At 40.2% G+C, this 22,281-nt stretch overlaps 2 protein-coding genes across 5 annotated transcripts; one reads left to right on the top strand and one right to left on the bottom strand.

The window, feature by feature from the left end:
* Positions 1-2,877: 2,877 nt before the first annotated feature.
* Positions 2,878-8,273, bottom strand: LOC131980343 (E3 ubiquitin-protein ligase TRIM39-like). 4 transcript variants are annotated; one of them, XM_059344568.1, is made up of 3 exons: positions 8,166-8,236; positions 7,101-7,218; positions 2,878-6,856 (listed from the first exon to the last, which is right to left on the bottom strand). In XM_059344568.1, exon 3 carries the CDS (start codon positions 6,845-6,847, stop codon positions 5,207-5,209), a length of 1,641 nt encoding a protein of 546 aa, XP_059200551.1. In that variant the 5' UTR covers positions 6,848-6,856; positions 7,101-7,218; positions 8,166-8,236; the 3' UTR covers positions 2,878-5,206. The 4 variants fall into 4 exon arrangements, with proteins under 4 accessions (XP_059200551.1, XP_059200553.1, XP_059200550.1 ...); XM_059344570.1 differs by having other exon boundaries at positions 7,101-7,215; positions 8,166-8,213; XM_059344567.1 differs by lacking the exon at positions 7,101-7,218 and having other exon boundaries at positions 8,166-8,273.
* Positions 8,274-13,723: 5,450 nt separating this feature from the next.
* LOC131980346 (tripartite motif-containing protein 16-like) lies at positions 13,724-15,616 on the top strand. Its single transcript, XM_059344572.1, has one exon. It carries the CDS (start codon positions 13,772-13,774, stop codon positions 15,347-15,349), a length of 1,578 nt encoding a protein of 525 aa, XP_059200555.1. The 5' UTR covers positions 13,724-13,771; the 3' UTR covers positions 15,350-15,616.
* Positions 15,617-22,281: the final 6,665 nt, after the last annotated feature.

The following is a 22,281-nucleotide window of genomic DNA, read 5'->3' as shown; positions in this document are numbered from 1 at the left end:
CCGCCTTGGGAGGTGACATTCAATTGAATTCAACTTTATTTCACCATGTATACAGATACTAGGAGTTTGAATTGGTCTTCTCCATGCAGGCAACACGCAGTAAAACAGAAAGACAAAAACACAATACAAGGACAAACAGTTCCATTATGAGCAATACATTAGTAGGTGTTCCGTTTTCTCCCCACGGAAAGGGCAAAGGGCACAAAGGATACTACTCAGTTACCGTATTCCACTTTTGATTGTTTTATTTGTTTTCTGAAAAGGGATAGCAGCAACAGGTAATAAACCTAAAAATTAAAGAATGCAATGTTTCAATTATTTGCATAATATGATCATCACAGCTCACTCACCTCAATCACCCAATAACAATAAGCAACAATAATAATTAATCCCTTTTTCATGTACACGCACCATATTCAAAGCCTAACAAAAAATCTATGCAAAAGGTGCATTAGTCTTTATCTGCACTAAAAACTGCAACTCCCAAAATGCCCCACGGCAAACCAGGAAGTACAGGGCTCGCATCAAAAGCCGGTCCCGGCGATTCATTTCATCAAAACACTCATAAAGTTAACAAAACAACCATGGATGACACGGATGGGATATCAAGTTATAAATCCATATGTTGGATATAGTGGGTATAGTGCAGTGTTAAATGAAATTAAAGTGCAATGGAGTCCAAGTTTAAGACTTATTTAGGAGGGATGTTGCTTGGGGGGAAAAAACTGTGTGGTGGCGTGATGTTTTTGACATAATATCTCTGTACCGATGTCCAGAGGAGAAGATTAAACAGACTATTGGCAGGATGAGAGGGGGCCGCTGCATTATCATTTTATGAAGTCACATGGTGTAGTATAATCTGTTTTGTTCACCTGTATTAGGATGAGATCTCACCTGAGGGAGGCCCAGCCAAGGCTGATCAGGCCCTGGTGTGTGTCTCAAGCCAATTGATTCATTATTGTATTGTTTTATATTTATTTTCCTTCATTTACTCATTTTTTAGGTTTCATTTAATTTATATTATTGTATTATTTAGGATATTAGATATTGTATTTGTTTTTTTATTTCCTTTATATTATTTTCTTATTTCTTTTATTGAGTTTAATAATTGCAATGACCTTAACAGGGATTTTCTTACAGGTGAATTGAGCCCTCTGCTGGTTAATGTTTTATTGCACCTGCATTATTCCACAGACAGGTTTTAAAGTGATTTTACACCTGTAATGCTTCACAGAGAGATATATAGCAGAGTGAATTATGCCCCCTGCTGGTCAAGGTTTGTATTGCACCACTTTTTTTTTTTACATTTTATTCATGAATTGAATTAATTTTTAAATGTTTTATATTAACATGTACCTTTTTTTTTTTTTACAGAAACCTTGTTTTACATTGTATTATTGAATACGAATAATATTTATATTATATAATGTTGTTAATGTTTGTTAACCAGCCGTCACAGGTATGGTCCCTTTAAAAACTTTGTTTCTGGTCTCACTCGTGGTGTCGGTCAAAATTCACTTCCCAGCATGCATTTCACTCCAAACAGGAAGATTTTTTGGGTATTTTATCCTTTTTCTTTGCTCCCTTTTAACTTTTTTTATTCATTATTATTATTTTAAATGGGTGGATTATTGAGTATTTTGTAAATAACACTAGCTCTTGGAGGTTAGGGTTAGAGTTAAGCTTTAAAAGCCACTGAGCTTAGGTTCAGGACAGATCTCATAATAAAATAAGACTATCAGTAGGGTTAGGATTAGATTTTAAAATCAACTGACGTTAGGTTTAGTATAGAGGGTTAGGGTTATCCCTAACATTAGGGTTAGGATAGACCTGTGGGCAAGGCCATAATCAGATTAAATTATCATTAGATTAACTAAGAATGCACAAAGTGGAGAGAGAGAGAGAGAGAGAGAGATGTCTGAAGGTAAAGGAGGTAGAGTCATGGAGAGGTGCCTGTTTGGGCTATGTACACTTCAATTCAATTCAATTCAATTCAATTCAATTCAATTCAATTCAATTCAATTCAATTCTAACCCTAACCCTTCAATAAGGCTTTATTTTATTTTATTTTATTTTTTTAATTTTTTGATGATGATTGCAATGGCGGCGCGTGTACATGCACTCAACGTATTGGTACTCTCTAGTTAGTTTATTAGCGGTTTACTGTATAAGAATGTATCTTGTTATTTACTATTTATTATGCTTTTTTTATGAGTCCAGTACCTGAGTGCATTGAATTTCATTGTATTTCTGTGCAACGACAAATAAAATCTAATCTAATCTAATTGGCACAAATGTTAAAAAACAATATTGCCAAAGCATAATTACAACTTTTCCCAAATATTTGAACAATACACAATAACAGTAAGATGTAAGAATCAATAAAACAAAATGGATATATTTCATGAATAAATATATGTGTGGGAATCAATGACAAATATACAATACATTAAAACCACAAATTTTGATCTCAGTACAGCATAAAATCAGGCCTTCTATTCCATCAGGCTTTTTCGTCAAGAGCTCTGTTTTCAAAATTGTAGTTTTTACTGTTTTTTACCATATTAATCCCTTTCTGATGATTGGCCTATGGGGCAAACACATGCTATTATCCTATTGTATTGTGAAGCATTGCATTGTTTAATAAGCTGCAACAAAATCAATGTTGTTTCTAATCATAGTCATATTCAAAAGTGAAAGTTCCTCACATTGCATTTATTATAGAAAATAATTCACAATTTTACTGCATTTTTTCATAAAAGTGACATTTTGTAAACAGACTGACATTTACAAAGATTACAATTCTCAAAATTACTGAATATTTGGTAAATGTAACACTTTAGTCAGCTAAAATAACCCAGCCAAAAATGCAGCGAAATATATTTACAGAAAAAAAATTAACTTTTTCGTACCAAAAGGGGCGTTATGTAAACTAGCATTTAAAGGGTTCAGATTCTGAAGATGATTGAATAGTTGACAGTAATGATCTAAACTGAATTTGAAGATTTCAATCCATCCATTATTACTGTACATGTTTATGTGTATGCTATGATTACTTGACTTAATAAAAAAAACTAGTGATTTGACAACTTGGCTAACACATCCAAGCAAGTGCAGCAATTATCATAGCAGCACTTTGTAAAATTACCTCTTCTACAGCGAAGCCAGTCCAAGATTTACTTTAGTCCAGCGGCCTCTTGCTCTGTCTTTTTTCTGTCCTTATTTTTTCTCCTTCACACCCTCTTAAGTTCATCAACTCTGTTCCACTTCAGGCACAACACTGGCGTCATCCCTCATAGTATTCCTCATAGCTAAAGCATAAAAACTATAACCCACACCTCTTCTGTAACATATGGGTTCTACAAATTAACAATTGTAAGGAAGAGACAGCCTAATAATATATATACATCTACAGAAAGAAAAATAAATCAAAGGGCCCTCCCTTCTAGTATTGCTTACACCAGCAGTTCTCAACCTTTTTGAGTCGCGACCCCCAATTTAACATGCATGTTGTCTGCGACCCCCGCTCACTGAACGGAATCTCACACACACAGTTCAGATCACCCAATAAAGAAACAAAATGACCAAAAATGACACAAAATGACCAAAAAAAGACACAAAATGACAAAAAAGAGACAAAATGACCCCAAAAAGAAACAAAATGACCAAAAAAGAGACATAATGACCAAAAAAAACAGACAAAATGACCCCAACAAGAAACAAAATTACCAAAAAAAGTAAACAAAATTACCAAAAGACACAAATTGACCAGAAAATTATCAAAAAGACACAAAATGACCAAAAATGACACAAAATGACAAAAAAAACACAAAATGATCAAAAAAAAAAAAGACAATAAATGACCAAAAAGACTAAAACACATTAACACATGAACACTTTAACACAGTGGAGACAGAGCTGACTTCCAAAATGATTTGGCGACCCCTAGAAATCATCTCGCGACCCCAACTGGGGTCCCGACCCCAAGGTTGAGAACAGCTGGCTTACACTACAGACATAAAATGTGTTGCTTGTTGTTTGTCTGTCTTTAAGTAATGGTGACTCAATAATGACCTTTGGACTTTCTCATCATATCTAATCAGTGTGTAGAATAGAGCCATGTTATTCAGTAACCCTCAACCTACTTCCATGGCATGGATCCACCCATTCTCACCTGACTTCACTCAATACTAATCAATGCTCTACTCTATATGTCCCGCCCATTTCCTTTGTTCTGGCTGGCAGCAACATGAAGCAGCCTGTCCCTGTGATTCACATACATACCTATGGTTGTGTGTCATATGTTGATCTACTTTAATGGTTATTTGTAGGTTGGATGTGATTCAATGTTTGACCAATATAGATTGGTAAATGCTATAATTGTCATCTTGTTTGTTTGCCTCGAGACTACAGACATAATATTGTGTATAAGTGCACATGACTTTTTTTAAATGTAGCTCTTAAAGAAATGCAAAAATCCTTATTTCATATGTGATGTAATTGTTAAACGATGTTTCTTTGTTATGTAATACTTCTAGTTAGAGTACTAATATTCATTGTTTGTTAGGTACCTAATGGTTAACTGTGTTGTAATTCTTGTTTGTTTTTCTGTTTATCATTTATAGAAAACCATAACTGCCGAGCCTCATCACCTCCTATTGCTGTAAATGTGTGCATAGTAAAAATAAATGGCTTAAACAGAAACATCAGTTGTCCCCAAGGTTATGATAGTTTTTAGTTTTGTTTTCAAATTAGGTTAGTTTTAATTAGTATTTAGAGGGAGTTTGCTAGTTTTAGTTTTTATTAGTTTTAGTGTTTTTAGTTTTTTTTGTAATGGGGTATTTGTTGAATGCCAGATTCAAAAAGTCACAATAAATGTTTCCTTTATTTCCTTTGTCTGATCCATCTCAGCCCCAATAAGTTTAAGTCATAAAACCAGATAGATGAAATAGATTTCATATCAACCAAAAAGGTTTACGTATGAAAAAAGTTGACAAAGGACATTTTCACTATAATTTTAGTTAGTTTTGTAGCCACACACTACAGTTTCAGTTAGTTTTTTAAAAACTCTTGTTTTATTTTTATTTCAATTCTAGTTTTCGTTATTTCGTCAGTTTTCGTGAACTATAATAACCTTGGTTGTCCCTCCTACATTCTTATGGATGTACCATGGTGATGATTGGTGAACCAACCCTACAGATAGATTCTACACAGTGTTGCTGACAGGGGAGATGATGAGAGGGGCAGAGTTCCTGCCATCGTGATGAAGCCCAGGACTGAAGTATGGACTGACACTCTCAGTGAAGCAGCAGTCAGTGAAGGAGTAGAGATGCTTCACAGTGTCCACATCATAAAAGGACACCAGACCCTCCTCGTAACTCACAAACACCCCCACCTTCTGAGGCCGAGAGTTCAAACTGAGGCTGACGACAGGGCTGGCGTAAGTTAGGAACTCGTGTCCGTTCCTCAACCCCACGGCCCAGTAGCCATTCACAGGACTTAGTGGGATCACCTCCTTCCTGTTGACTGACAGTTTGACCACGCCCAGAGTCCAGTCGGTCTTCCCTGTCACCTGAACCTCGTAGTAAAACCTTCCAGAAGAGAAACTCTGCTGTGCCAAGACGGCAGCATAAAGAGAAAATCTTTCAGCGTTGTCCGACAGGAAGTCTCTCCTCGCCTTACCACACCTGACCTGTTTCCCATCATCAGACAGGATGAGCCAGGGGTTAGCCGTACGGTGCTCCAGAACCACATCTACGACATAATGCTGGGCCCTCCTCAGCATGGCGTCGTACAGCAGGTACTCCTTCTCTCCGCTGAGCGTCTTCTCCAGCTCGGCCACAGCTTTGGCCACGGTGCCCTGATACGACGGTAGATGGATGCTGACCCCTGGCGTGGTGCTGCACAGAGCAGTGGTCATGGATGTGAAGCTCTGGAGGAGGTGGAGATGGTCTTGAGTGAGTGAAACCTGCTGTAATTGGGTCGTTTTCTTTGTCAGTGCAGAGATTTCTTGTTCCAAGTCTTTGATGAAGCCATCGGCCTGCTCCTCTGTCGTCTTCTGCTTCTCTTCAATGGTCTCGATAAGCTCGTTCAGGTCTCTCTCAGCCGTCTGCATCAACTTGGTGAAGATGCGAACACCGTCCGCTATCTCCGTCTCTGCATCTTCCTTACTCTGCGCTTTTATGTTTTCCGTTTTCTGGATCTTGAGCTTCCTCTCCCGGATCATCTGCTGGATTTCAGCTTCTGTCTGCTCCAGCTCGCGCTTCTTCACTTGATATTCATCTTTCAGAGAAACAATGTTATGCGCCATATGTTCTGAAACAGTGCAGTGTGAGCACACGCATGTCTGATCGGTCTTACAGAACAGCTCGAGTATTTTTTTGTGCTTTTTACACACCTTGGCCTCCATATTTTCCACAGGATCGGTCAGTGAATGTCTCTTCAGAGGCTCAGATGTCATATGAGGATCTAGGTGAATACTGCAGTAGGAGGCGATGCATGTCAAGCAAGACTTCATAGCTTTCAGTTTGGTTCCAGTGCAGATGTCACAGGGGACTTCCCCTGGTTTGGCTACTTGGGAATCCCTGTTGTTTTTCTTTTCAGCCGACTGTCTGAACTCAGCAGCCATCTCGTTTATGAAAGTGTTGACAGGCAGCTCGGGGCGGGATTTAAAAAGTTTTTTACACATGGGACACTGGCACTGAGAACTGTTAATATTCCAGTGCTGTGTGATGCAGTTTTTGCAGAAATTGTGTCCACATGGTATAGTGACCGGATCAGTAAAAACATCCAGACAGATGCAGCACAAAAACTGCTCTTCAGACAGCAGACAGCTAGTAGCCGACATGGTGAAACACTAAAAATGAAAGAGAAAGTGAAATTACTATCTTTAGCACATGCTACAATTTGTATATAACTTTTTATACATATTCCCTAATACATTTAATACACATTGGATTATTAGTATACCTGATTAACTGTAAAATATTTTTATAGTACTCCATGTTATTGTTGTACATACAGCACAAACTATAGTATATCATCACAGTACATGTGTGCTAATAGAGGTAGTTTGAACTGGCAAATACAAATGACTTTACCTGTATTAGTTAAAGAGACTGAGGAGAAAAAGCTCGATAATCCTGATGAAGTTTGTATTGATCTTCAAACAAACTCATGTCGGCTGTTGCTCTCCAGTTCTTCTCAGCTTCTGAGCTTCTTTGAGTAATAAACAAGGAAATAAGTTTCTGTGTCACTCCCACTGTTTAGTGGTGGAGGCTGGACCACGGAGCATGCGCAACAGAGTCAGGCTTTCTCCACTGTAGAAAAAAAAGGTGTCTAAAAACAAGATAAAAACACTAAATCTGAGGGAGTATTAGATAATTTATCTTTTTTTAACAGTTGATTTCTTATTTTAAGCGTTCAACATGCTTATTTCTAGATTTAATAATCTTAATTTAAGAAATCTTGTCAAGGTAAATTATCTGTCCATGCAGCAAGATCATTTCCCTCAGATTTAGTGTTTATCTTGTTTTTAGACACACCTGTTTGCAGTATAGATAAAACTTGCAGCAGGCTGCTCTGACGTCAAGGTTTCAGTATTAATAAAATGATCTCATCCTCTTCATGTAAGTATTGAAATGTTCAGGCTAAGTTATAAAACATGAGTCACAGTGAGTCAACATAACAGCTGCCTTATAAGTCACTGATCCAAATAACACACACACCGGTTTGCAGCCAAATAATCACTCTTAATCTTAACTTCAGAAATCTTGTCAAGGTAAATTATCTGTCCATGCAGCAAGATCATTTCCCTCAGATTTACTGTTTTAACTCTTTTTTTGCAGTGTGTGTGTGTGTGACAAAGTCAGTAGTTCCGATCAGAGGTAACAGAAACTACTGCGGTGGTTATCAACTTTATTGGTTCACACAGACTTTCTTCTTCAGGCTCTGTGCGCGTTCTCACAAAAGAGGGCGTTGGGAGGACAAAGGATCGTGTTCCACCCATTGTTTCTTTGAAGTTTCTCTCACTGCTCTGTAATGTCTGTTCATGTATGTTAATTACATTAAGACGCGACTTCATCTGTAACTACCTCCTGTCCCTTGATCGTTTAAGTCTGAGGCACTGTATAAAAGTAGTGTGTCTCATACTTCTCTCCTTTTACCTGGAGTTGTTCCGATTCTAATACCATATCGGAGAGTACTGGAGTCCAGGCACCGTTTTCCAGTTAGCTCAGTTAGCCCGGTTAGCTTCGTTAGCGCCATTAGCGCAGCTACAGTCAAACTGGAGCGGTCCGTTTATTAAACAAAAGGAGCAGTGCGACAAATTAACTCCGTACCTGTGAGGTGCGTACTTGTGTCTCTGTTGTAAAAGTTTATGGTTACTTTAGAAACTCATTTTAACAATCGTGAGTCGCGTAAATATGACGTTACGCGCGTCTTTTTCTGGTCCGTCGTCATGGAAACATGACTCCCTGTCAGTGTGCTGCGGCGTTTGGACCAGAGTGAAACCAAACGACATAATCACTGTATAAACACCTATAATCACCTGAACCAGACTTTGCAACAATAATAATCACATTAATTTTTTTGCATTTTGTTGTCCAAGTAGCTGTTATTTTATCCAGTGACAATAATCTTCAATCTAATCGAATCTAATAACTGTCTCTGCAGATACACACACCACACACTTCCAGTGGGTCATAACTGATGATTGAGAGGAATTATTTTTATATGAATACATTGTTTGTTTTAGGAAAAGCCTGTCTTCTATACCTTTTAAGTAGGAGAACAAATAACCTGAATAAATAGATAAGGTGGAGGACAAAGTGGTCAGAGATCAGTCAAGTATTTTGCAGACACATCAGTCTAATTTCAATGCAAATCATTCCTCATTCTATTTACACATTCCTGTTGATTGACACAATAATGTCCAGCTTGTCGATAATGTCCTTCACTTACCATATCAAAAGGTTCACATGCATCTCCCTAAAACATTTTCATCCCCACATTTAGGAACATTCTCACCTGTTAGACCAACAATGAAACAAGCATCCCCCAAAATATTCCACAACATTCAGAACCTGTTTCTGCACAAAGAAAATGCAACGAGTAGCTACCAACAAATCCCAGAAAACAGCTCAAAATCAGTACTTTGTATTATTTTAAAACTGATAAATCACAGATACAAACACCAGACACAAATGATGCATTAACTTATCCAATGCTGGTCCCTAAAGTCATTACATGTTAATTAGTATTGTTTCCACATGTGGATATTTGAAAAGAGAAATGTCCCCATGTGATGTACAAGTTGCACATGTTATTCTGACGACCAGCTGCAGCAAAAAACAAAACAAGTTCAAATTAGAATATGATAAATGCATTTCACAACAAACAAATACCTTGCATCACTAAACTTGTTTTAAACACACTAGGGTTATTGGTTGGTGTCACACATGTATTTATTTCACAACACATGTCAGTTAGGTCTTATTTTTTTGTTTTGTTGTTGTTGTTGTGTACTAGTTTAGTCAGGCCTTGTTTTGTTTGACTAATTTCAGTTATTTGCCACCCCCACCTTGTCCCATTCCTCCCACCCTTTTGTAAACCTTTTTTGCACATGTTTTGGTTGAAGTACTGTTGAATAACACTAATTTAATTTACACTTCACTTTGACTCCTGCACTTTTTAGTTGTTGTGTTACTGTCTTCATTTTTTTTTTTGAGATGATGAGCCCAGGTTGGCTTAGCAACTACACTGCAAAAAAAGCAGACAAAAATAAGCAATAAATAACTATAATTAAGCAAATACATGCGTGAAACAAGTAAAATGATCTGCCAGTGCAGTAAGTAAATGTTTCTTTGTAAGAATTCTTTAAGTAAGTAGAAATATCTAGACACTGGAAAAATAATGATGTCTTAAAAATAAGTCCAAAAATACTTATTTCAGGCAACTGTGGCTTGTGACTGTAGTAACATTAAAATAAGCCAGCAAAACTAAATGTTTTCTCATTTCATTATCTGTATCTAGATACTGGTGGTAGAAAATGCTTTTGGAATAGTATTTAAACTACATGCAACTAAAACTCTCAATTGAAACCAATATTTTAGGTAAAAACTCACCATATTCAACAGTTGAATAAATTGAAAAGTATGAAAAAGCTCACAATGTCAATCCTTAAAAAACAAGTCTTTACACAAGACTGAAATCCCTTTGAAGAGGTTATTCACTCATTTTTGTTACAAAAAGACACATTATTAAAATAAGCACATGAAGCTATGATCAGTGGGTAAATTATACTCAAGATCAAGATAATTAAGATGCTATTGCTAGATATAAGAAGAAAATACTTGCTGCAGCAGACCCGGGTTCGAATCCGGCCTGAGGTCCCTTTGCTGCATGTCTCCCCCTATCTATCTGTCCGTTCAGTCCCAGCTAGGCAAGAATCCTTGGCTTTCTTTTTTACTTTTTTACCCTTTTATTTGACTTTTTTTTAAATCTCTTACTCTGTTTTGGATTGAGCTTTTATTACTATTTTATTCTATTTTATTTTATTGTTTTACTGTTTTTAGTATTTTATTGTTTTTCATTGTTTTTATTTATACCTATTTGTGTATGATTTATTCTATTTTAATAACTGTGCAGCACTTTGGTCAACTGAGGTTGTTTTTAAATGTGCTCTATAAATAAACTTTGACTTGACTTGTCACTATCTAATAAAAGCAGTAAAATGCCAAAAAAAAAATATTTAACCCATAAGAACCCACGGTGACACCCATGTAACAAACACTTTAAATATTCTAGAACAGGGGTCTCAAACTCAAATTACCCGGGGGCCGCTGGAGGCAGTATCAAAATGACCAAAAAATCTAAATTACTTAAAAAAGACAGACAAAATGACTTAAAAGACACAAAATGACCAAAAAAGACACAAAATTACTAAAAAAAGAGACACAATGACCAAAAAAACCCACATCATAAAAATGTTCTGCGTGGTTCACTTGGTCTGTGATATATCCCCCATAACTTTCCTTTATGGATAACTGGGTCTGGGTTCTTATGGGTTAAAAAGAAGAAAATACTTGGTAAGCTTCATGTTTTTGCAGTGTATAACAGTGGTCTTGAAAAAAAGTTATTCAGGGTGGTCCGTAGTGTAGTGGGTTACACAGGCGCCCTATGTATAGAGGCTACAGTCCTCGCTGCAGTGGAGCCGGGTTCAAATCCGGCCTGAGTTCCCTTTTCCGCATGTCCTCCCCTCTGTCACCCCCTTTCTATCTGTCTCTCTCTTTCAATAAAGCATGTAAAATGCCCAAAAAATAATCTTTAAAAAAAAAAAAAAAGTAATTCAGATTATTTTGTCCAGACCACATTCACTTCGCTTCATTATATTAACGACATTGCTGAGTTCTGTAAACTCAAATAGACAGAAGCCCTTTAAGGGACGGATGGATGAAACCTGTGTTCTACCTCTTTCTTTACAATGTTTATTTACTGGTGGGATGTGGAACAAACTGTGTCTTTAGATAATGAATAAACAAACATCAGCACAGTTTTTTTTATTCTTGTCTTCATTCTCAGCGTACCACAGAAAGTAAACATGAGGCCTGAAAGTTCAGAGTTCATGTTAAAGCAGAGGAACATTTATCAGTCCATCTCTGTCCTTTGAGCTTTTCTCACTAAAACATCTTCCATACAGAGAAATTAGTGTTTCAAGACTGAGTTTACATTGTTTCTACATCTCTGTTATTGTTATCATAACTGATGATTGAGAGGAATTATTTTTGTATGAATACATTGTTTGTTTTAGGAAAAGCCTGTCTTCTATACCTTTTAAGTAGGAGAACAAATAACCTGAATAAATAGATAAGGTGGAGGACAAAGTTGTCAGAGATCAGTCAAGTATTTTGCAGACACATCAGTCTAATTTCAATGCAAATCATTCCTCATTCTATTTACACATTCCTGTTGATTGACACAATACTGTCCAGCTCGTCGATAATGTCCTTCACTTACCATATCAAAAGGTTCACATGCATCTCCCTAAAACACTTTCATCCCCACATTTAGGAACATTCTCACCTGTTAGACGCTGAACAATGAAACAAGCATCCCCCAAAATATTCCACAACATTCACAACCTGTTTCTGCACAAAGAAAATGCAACAAGTAGCTACAAACAAATCCCAGAAAACAGCTCAAAGTCAGTACAATGTATTATTTTAAAACTGATAAATCACAGATACAAACACAAGACACAAATGAAACATTAACTTATCAAATTATGGTCCCGAAAGACATTACATGTTAATTAGTATTGTTTCCACATGTGGATATTTGAGAAGACAAATGTCCACATGTGATGTGCAAGTTGCACATGTTATTCTGACGACCAGCTGCAGCAAACACAAAACACACAAAACAAGTTCAAATTAGATTTTGATAAATGCATTTCACAACAAACAAATACTTTGCATCACATAATTTATTTTAGACACACTAGGGTTATTGGTTGGTGCCACACATTTTTCACATTACATATTTCTAAACAGTATTTGTAGATAAGTCAGTTAGGTCTTATAATGTGTATTATTGTTGTTGTTGTTGTTGTTGTTGTTGTATACTCGTTAAGTCAGGCCTTGTTTTGTTTTACTAATTTCAATTATTTGGCACCCCACCTTGTCCCATTCCTCCCACCTCTTGTAAACCTTATTTGCACATCTTTTGGTTGAAGCACTGTTAAAAGAAGAGATTTTATATTGTCTCTGGAAGGGCAGCTTCTCCACATGAATACAAACAATGTTTCCTGCAAGCTAGCAAACCATTGATACAGAAATGTATATAAAGTGTAAATAAAATCCTTTCCTCCCAGTTTTTTATGACCCACGTTGGAGTTGCTTCTCTTTTTTAAACGCACTTGTATTAATTAAATGCTTCATCTGTTAATATTTGGGCTTTTTTGTGGCAAATACTTGTTATTTATTTTGGTATAAATTGCATTTTTAGTTTTACATTTCTTTAAATCTATTTGATCCACGTTCATTAGTTTTGTAATATGAAGTTTACTAATTTATTCATTATTTTAAAAAAAGATGGAAAATGTCAAGTTTTAAAAAATGTGTCATTGGTATAAGATTGATATAAAGATTTTGCTTAAAATAATAAAAGACCACTGTTATAGTTGCTATGCCAACCTGGGCTCATTGTTACGTCCCCTCTTAAAAATAATGAAGACAGCAACACAACAACCAGAAAGTGAAGGAGTCAAAGTGAAGTGTAAATTAAATTAGTTTTATTTAATGAGATTGTTGATCTTTGAGCTCCACATGCATACAATTCATGATAAAGAATTAAAAAAGATCTCATCTTCATTACATATGTGAAACTTGTGTATCATTCCGAAGTGTACAGAGCTTCTAAAGTCACTCTTTTCTGCTGACAAAAACTCACGAACATAATACTCCCTTTAGTTTTCTTTTTACACCTGCGAAGTCTGAAACAATAACAATGTCGCCTCTCTCTCTGACGTCACACCCGCGCCCCACTCTCACACTTGTACTGTCCCTTTAAGAGAAACCCGCCTCTCGGTAGCCCCGCCCTCTTGTTGTCCCGCTGTAAACACAGCAGAGACAGAGCGGTGGGACAACCAGGAGGAGACAGAGCAGGAGCTGGCGAGCTACTCAGTGAAGAGAAGTAAATCTAGAGAAACTAAAGAAGCAGAGATCTATTTAAAGTCAGAGACAGAGAAACTCTCACACAGTCGAGAGGAGAAATGGAGACGAAACAAGTAAAGTTGGACCGTGAAACCTTCTGCTGTTCCATCTGTCTGGATCTACTGAAGGACCCGGTAACTATTCCCTGTGGACACAGCTACTGTATGAACTGTATTAAAACACACTGGGATGGAGAGGACGAGAAGGAGATCTACAGCTGTCCTCAGTGCAGGGAGACCTTCACACCGAGGCCTGTCCTGGTGAAAAACACCATGTTAGCAGATTTAGTGGAGGAGCTAAAGAAGAGCGGACTCCCAGCTGCTCCTGCTGATCACTGCTATGCTGGACCTGATGATGTGGCCTGTGATGTCTGCAGCGGGAGAAAACTGAAAGCCACCAAGTCCTGTCTCATCTGTCTGGTGTCTTACTGTGATGAACACCTCCAGCCTCATTATCAATCCTCTGCCTTTTGGAGACACACGCTAATGGAGCCCTCCAAGAAGCTGCAGGAGAACATCTGCTCTCATCAAGATGATGTGATGCATTTCTTCTACGTCGATGAGCTCGAGGTGAAGCAACAAAACATCCAGCAGAGAATCCAGGACAGAGACAAATATGTGAAGCGGCTTCAACGGGAGTTGGAGGCTATCAGTCGCTCTGCTGATGAAACAGTGGAGGACAGTGAGAAGATGTTAACCAAACTGATCCGTCTCACCCAAAAACAAATCTCTGAGGTGAAGCAGCAGGTCAGATCCCAGCAGAAAACTGAGGTGAGTCGAGTCAAAGAGTTTCAGGAGAAGCTGCAGCAGGAGATCACTGAGCTGAAGAGGAAAGAGGCTGAACTGAAGAAACTCTCACACAAAGAAGATCACAGTGAGTTTCTACAAAACTACTCCTCAGTGTCAGCACTCAGTGAATCCACAGACTCACCTAGCATCAATATCCGTCCTCTGCGCTACTTTGAGGATGTGACAGCAGCTGTGTCAGAAGTCAGAGACAAGCTACAGGACGTTGCAAGAGAGAAATGGAAAGACGTCTTACTGACAGTGAGTGATGTGGATGTTTTACTGTTACCACCAGAGCCCAGGACCAGGGCTGGATTCTTAAAATGTTCACGTGAAATCACACTGGATCCAAACACAGCAAACAAGTATTTTTTAATATCTGAAGGGGACACGAAAGCAACAGCAATGAGTACAAGACAGTTTGTCAGTCATGACCGCGAAGTGTTCTATCCATTTAATCAGGTCCTGAGTAGAGAGGGTCTGACTGGACGCTGTTACTGGGAGGTGGAGCTGGGAGCCAAACTGGTTTTTGTAGCAGTTGCCTACAGGAACATGAGAAGAAACAGAACAATGTTTGGGAACTGTGACAAATCTTGGGCAATACTACACTCTGACTATCGAGGCCATTATGTATTTTCCCACAAAAATGTTGAAACTCCCGTCTCAGGTCCTCTGTGCTCCAGAATAGGAGTGTACCTGGACCACAGTGCAGGTATTCTGTCCTTCTACAGCGTCTCTGACACCATGACCCTCCTCCACAGAGTCCAGACCACGTTCACTCAGCCTCTCCATGCTGGACTAATGCTTGGTAACATTGTAGGAGCCTCTGCTTGGTTGTGTAAACCTGAATAAATAGAAGCCATTTAAGGGACAGTGGGTTTAATCCTTATGTTTGTTTTCTTTCCATGTTTGTAGCTGACAGCTGATTGTGCAGTGAAGAAACGCTTAAATTCCCACTACTTTAGAAATGTGATTTTTTTGGAAGATCTGTAAACTATCATAAAAATGTTGTGTTTATGATCAATAGGGGTATTATTCATTATTATGTTTTAAAATGGCTGATATTCTGGTGGGCTATGTGAAGAAACTGAAGGTTTGCACAATGAATAAACAAACATGAACAAATGAATTATTTTCATCCTGCCTGTATACACCACATGTTGGTATATTGTTTTCAACACAACCTCACCTATATAACCTCATTTTTAAAAACCAACATAAATGTGATCTTGTGACTGTGTGTGATCCTGTCATCAACTCTGGTTTTTATTCTAGTGGGACTCTATTTTATTTGTGTCTTGTGTTTAGTGTAACAATTTGGGTCATTTTGTGTCTTTTTTTAGTAATTTTGTGTTTTTTTTGGTTGATTTGGCTTCTTATTTTGTGTCTTTTTTGGTCATTTTTAGTCTTTTTGTGTCTTTTTTTGGTCATTTTGTGTCTTTTTTTTAGTCTTTTTGTGTCTTTTTTTGTCATTTTGTGTCTTTTTTTAGTCATTTTGTCTTCTCTTGTGTCTTTTTTGGGTCATTTTGTGTCTTTTTTTAGTCTTTTTGTGTCTTTTTTGTCATTTTGTGTCTTTTTTAGTCCTTAAGTCCAACATAAATGTGATTTTGATGATTTTGTGATTCATGCTCAGTAAAGAACTTTAAATGTTGCATCAAACTTTAGAGGTAAATTTACAGTAGGGCTCAACGCTGCTTTGTTTTTACGTCTGGATGTGATGAAGAAGTCATGCTTTGGCTTTTTTAGTGACTCCAGAGGGTTAAACAGCTTTGCCACTGTAAACTGAGCAGTTTTCCATCACTTGTTGCTTTTAACAACCATTATTTCTTTGTGCACAAAAGAGCATTCAGTACACAGACCTTAAAGTCCTGACACACATAAGACAAGAGGTATTGTGTAGATATTGTATATTTGGTCCCAAGTATTTCTGTGTACTTAATTTGCCCCCTGATGTGAATAACATTTATAATTTGGAAACTTTTTTCCACCATCTTTCCCATTTGGTCTGTAGCCCAGTGGTTCTCAACCTTTTTTTCAGTGATGTTCCCCCTGTGAAATATTTTTTCAGCCAAGTACCCCCTATCCAGGGCAAAGCATTTTTCATAAAAAACATTTTTTTTAAAGCCTTAAAAACAGAGCGCTGTGCCATCAGTGTCTGATTTATTAAACTTTGGAACTGATAAACACATACAACATTCGAACATTTAAAAAAAAAACTATTTCAAACATTTTAAATGTTAATAATCCATGACAAAATTTTTTGCTAATATTTCTCATCACTAAAATGTAGTGATTCAAACTAATGTAGTAAAAACAGTGAGCATATAACCATTAAAAACTATAACTGCTCCGCTTCAACCACGACTCCATCTTTGAGTTTTGATTGACAGGTGGTGCCAGGTGATTGACAGGTTGGGTCCAACCATCCTGGTATGGGGGACACTCTGGGTTTTTAGGATCATGACATTGAATAGCCTACTGAATATAAAATTCATTTTATGAACATATACTTATATTTCTCTAAAATATTTATTAAATAATTATTTTTAGGATTTTTGCATGGATGCTACTTTTTAAATGTATATTTTAAATCTCACGTACCCCCTGGAGTGCCTCACCCCATTTGAGAACCACTGCTGTAGGGTGTGTGATATTTCATATATTATAATTTCTCTTTACTGATGCCGTCACGTTAAGTTTTTACTTGTCTTCTGACAGTGAACATTACAGCTGTGAAATTTGCAAACTGATGCACAACACAAGAGGGCGCCTTTATCCTGCTAATCAAGGATGTAGTGGAGGTTAAAGCACCTCAACTCATGTCTGCTTGTTTTAGACATTCAGACAACATGCATTAAGTGTGAAATTACAAGTGTAAATGCACAAGTTGATATATTTGTTTCGCCACTTAATGCACTTGCAATGCATTTAATTTCTGATGTGAGAGCTGCACATCAGCAGCTCTACAACCTGATGCTGCAGATTTAAACGTTATTATCAGGAAATTAATTTAGTTCTGACACTGTCAATAATCAAGGATACATGGAAATCATTTCAGTTTTTGACAGAAAATCAAAGTGAATTTTTTTTTGAGGGAATATTATCTTCGATGAATACCAATAGAAATGTTGTAAAATGATTTCAGCAAATCAGGACCAAAGCATAAAAACATAATCCAAAGTGGCAATGGTACGGTTTGAAGGATTTATACTAGGGATGGGCGATATATCGATATAAAAAATAATGATATTAAAAAAATATATAGATATATTTTTTATAATAGACCATATTGCATATATCGATATAGTTAAAATGTTTTCTTTCTTTATATATAAATGCTGCCATTACTAGGGTTAGTCATATCTAGTTATTTTGCAATGTTCATCACTTTTTTCTCATATGAATACATTTAATTTATATTACTTTTTACTCTTTTATTCCTTACTCTTTTTTAATTGAGTTCTTTATTACTATTTTAGTATTATTTTATTGTTTTCATTGTTTTTTTATTACTATATAATTTGTGTATGATTTTATTGTTTTTTAATAACTGTACAGCACTTTGGTCAACATAGGTTGATTTTAAATGTGCTCTATAAATAAACTTTGACTCGACTATTTCAGAAAAAGATTAGCCTATTTTATTCCTATTTTTATTTAAGATATTTTTTAATTAAATATGCACTTTATGGAGCTTTTTTTTTTTTTTTTTTTTTAAAGTTACTCCTGTTGTTATACAGTATTTATGTTCACTTAAATAAACGGTTTCAATAAAATTACTTGTGACATGTCATATTTGGCTTTGACTGAACATTTGCTCTCACTTTGCGATAAAAATATCAGGATATATATGGTATGTCGATATGCAGCCTAAATATATAAGGATATGACTTTTGGCTAATTTATACCACATTTTATATGCAAGTAAACAACATACTGATTTTTGTAGTTATATATGTATATATAATCTTTCTTTTTCCTTGCTCCTCTTTATTTTCTTCTATATATATATTGCAATTTTATGAAACATTTTAGTCACCATGGGTAGGCTTAATGTCCACCTTGCAAATAAATAAAAAAAATCATACAATAAGTGTAACTCTATGTGAATGTGTATCGTATATGCTCACACAATATTGCAATGTCTGTTTTTGCAAGGTCTCTGTAGTGTATGGCTGTACGCCAGGTTAGAGTCATGACGGCATGACGTCAGCTGCAAGCGTAACGTGTGACGTGTGTTCTGAGTGTCACCTAATGTTGATAATAATAAAGCACGGAGTTAGCACACAGCCGTTGTCAGCGCCTCCTTAAACATAACATTGGCGACAAGGATGGAGCTTCCACTTTCACCTTTGCCTCAGTTCCTTGCTTGCCCGGTGAGCCACCGGTCCCGTGGTCCCGCTGGTATGAGTCGTTCGAGATGTTTGTGGCGGCCATGGGTCTCGCCGATGCTCCCGAAGCTAGGATAAGAGCAATGCTAATCCATAGCCTGGGCAACGAGGGACAGCGCATCTTTTGGACTCTCGGACCCGCGCCGGAATACACGGACTGTGTCACCTTGCTCGAGCGACATTTCGCCGTGCCACAGAGCGTCCTGGTCCGGCGGATTATCTTCCGTCAACGCCGACAGCGGCCGGGTGAGTCGGTTCATCAGTACGTCACCGACCTCCGTTGTTTGGCCAGCCTCTGTCAGTTCGGCATCTTAGAAGAGGAGATGATTTGGGATCAGCTAGCAGAGCACACAGTTGACCCTAAGCTACGTGAGAAACTGTTTACGTCGCCGGATGACCTGTCACTGTCAAAGGCGGTGGAAACAGCCTTCCAGCTTGAGTCGGCTGCTCAATTAGCATCGCGGCTAGCGGCGCCAAGCCCGACGCCCCACTCACCACGGCTTTGGCACAGACAGTGGCCCCGTCTGCTCAACCCTCCTCTGACCTCGAGGTAAATGTCACGGGACGCCGGGGGGCTACAGGACGCCGGCTGTGTGGAAATTGTGGCTCTTCCTCTCACTTCTCACGCGCACCAGTGTGTCCAACCATGGGGCAGAGGTGCCAGTGCTGCGGTAAGCTACTGCCAAAGTATGCTGCTCCACACCTGCCTCCGCAAACCCCCAGCCCCGCTCACCCCGCCCGCCAAGCCCGACCACCATCCATTCTGTGGACTCCAATGCCAAGCCATTCACCTGGTGCACGGTGGAGCTAGATGGAGTATGCCTGCCACTGTTACTGGACACTGCTGCCTCCACAGTCCGGCGGCTCTTCCCCCAACAGGCGATCAGAGCGGACGCAGAGGAGCTGTATGGCTATGGACACGCTAGAATCGGCATGGTAGGCACCACCACTTTCTCTGTCCGCTACAGCTCCAGGGCTCTCCCAGCATTCACCTTTCAGGTGTCCCGCCATGGTGCCAACCTTCTGGGGTTCGACTTGTTCTGCGCCCTGGGCTTTTCTATCACAGACAACATGGGGGCCACCATACTGACTGTGTCCACACCCTGGCAGCACCGATGGCCGTCACTTTTCACCGGGCTGGGCTGCCTTATCGCCTTCAACCACCAGCTGCTCATCGACCCGGCTGTGCCCCCAGTCATCCAACCTCTACGCCGGCCGTCCCTCGCCCTACGAGATGACGTCACAGCCGAGCTGCAAAAACTGCTGGACGCCAGCATCATTGAGCGAGTTGATGCCTCGCCCTGGGTCTCTAACCTGGTGGTGGCGAAGAAGAAGTCAGGTGGTCTGCGCCCCTGCGTGGATCTCAGGCAGGTAAATAGAGCAGTGATCCCAGATAGATACCCACTGCCTACAGTGGAGGAGCTGTCCGCTAAGTTATATGGCTCAACAGTCTTCTCCAAGCTCGAACTCCGCCAAGGCTATCTACAGGTCCCTTTACATCCTGGCCGTCGCAACCTCACTGCTTTTGTGACCTACATGGGGGTCTTTCGGTATACCCGCATGCCCTTCGGCCTGAGCTCCGCCCCTGGCTGCTTCCAGAATATCATGGCCACCATCTTTGCAGCCATCCCAGGTGTGGTTGTATATCTCGACGACATTGTGGTTCACGGGGCGACCTCCGCCTCGCACAACGAGCGCCTTTCCATGGTGCTCAACGCCCTCAGCAGCCACAACCGCCCATTGAACGGGGAGAAGTGCATCTTTTCAGCGTCTGCCATCGAATTTGTGGGGTTTTGCCTGACGAGCCACGGCCTGAGCCCACTCTACTCAAATGTTGATGCTGTCCTGCGCCTGCCTGAGCCCTCCTGCCCCGCCCAGCTATCCTCATTCCTGGGGATGACAGCCTATTACCTCCGCTTTCTTCCCCACATCTCTGAGATCACTGCACCGCTGCGCGCCCTACTCAAGCAGGACGTGCCCTGGGCTTGGACCCCCGCATGCCGTGCCGCTGTCCACCGCCTCAAGTCCCAGCTCACCTCTCCGCCGGTGCTGGCCCACTTTCACCTGCGGAGTCCTACGTTCGTGACCTGTGACGCATCCAACACAGCCGTCGGCGCCGTCTTGTCCCAACTCCAGCAAGGGGTCGAGCGGCCGGTGGCGTTTGCCTCGAGATCTCTCACTCCGGCTGAGTGCAAGTACTCGGTGGGGGAAAAGGAAGCGCTGGCCTGCGTCTGAGCCTGTGAACGCTGGCACATGTACCTGTACGGGCGGCACTTCACCCTGCGGACGGACCACCAGGCCCTCACCGCCCTGCTGGCCACAACTGGATCTGGCCACAGGCCACTGCTCCTTAATCGGTGGTCTGAGAGGCTGCAGGTGTACGACTTCACCACACAGTTTACGCCTGGCAGAGAGAACGTCGTTGCAGATCTTCTTTCCAGAGCCACACCCGGTGCAGTGCCTGACACCGTCCAGGACCCCTCAGAGCCAGAACTGATTCTCATGCTGCACACGCCCCTCCAGGCAGCCGTTTCTCTGCAGGAGCTCCAGGCTGCTTCCGAACAGGACCCTGTGTTCGCCCAGCTCCGCACGTTTATCCAAGAGGGCTGGCCCGCCAGAGTCTCGGAAGAACTGGCACCCTTCCACGCGTCAAGGGTGAGCTCTCTTGCTGGAATGGTGTCTGCGTCGCACGGGGATTGTGTACAGTGGTTCCCAGCGCCTTACGTGCACGCGTCCTAACCATGATGCATGAAGGTCACCTGGGCATTGTGAAGGTTAAGCAGCGCTGCAGGGGCTCCGTCTGGTGGCCGGGCATCGACAAAGACGTGGAGGTGATGGTGAAAGACTGTACAGCCTGCCTCACCAGCGGTAAGACTGGTCTGCCCCCACCTCCACCTTTACAGCCTCTGCCGTGGCCACAAACGCCGTGGACCCACATTGAGCTGGACATCTGCGGCGAGCTCCACGGCGTCCCCGTGGAGCTCGCACCAATGCTTTCTGCTGGTCGCCTATGATCTCCACTCCAAATGGCCTGAGGTCCTCCCTGCTGGTTCTGTCACCACCAAGGTGGTCACTGACTTCCTCTCCTCCCCTGCACGCTGGGGCGTTCCTGATACCGTCACCACCGATAACGGGCCCCAGTTCATCTCGGCCGACTTCACTTCCTTCGCGGAGGAGAGAGGAATCAAGCACATTAGAACAGCCTTCTACCACCCGCAGGCTAATGGCGGTGTGGAAAGGTTCAACCAAACGCTCAAGAACGGGCTCAGAGCACATCTGGCAGACAGCCTCCCGTTTCCATCAGCACTGCAGAGTACTCTGCTCCACTACAGGGCAACACCACACACAACAACGGGCAGTTCTCCAGCTCTCTTGATGTTGGGTCGTGAACTG

Source organism: Centropristis striata, chromosome 11, assembly GCF_030273125.1.
Source record: "Centropristis striata isolate RG_2023a ecotype Rhode Island chromosome 11, C.striata_1.0, whole genome shotgun sequence".
Lineage (NCBI taxonomy): Eukaryota > Metazoa > Chordata > Actinopteri > Perciformes > Serranidae > Centropristis > Centropristis striata.
This window is presented reverse-complemented; position numbering and strand designations above follow the sequence as displayed.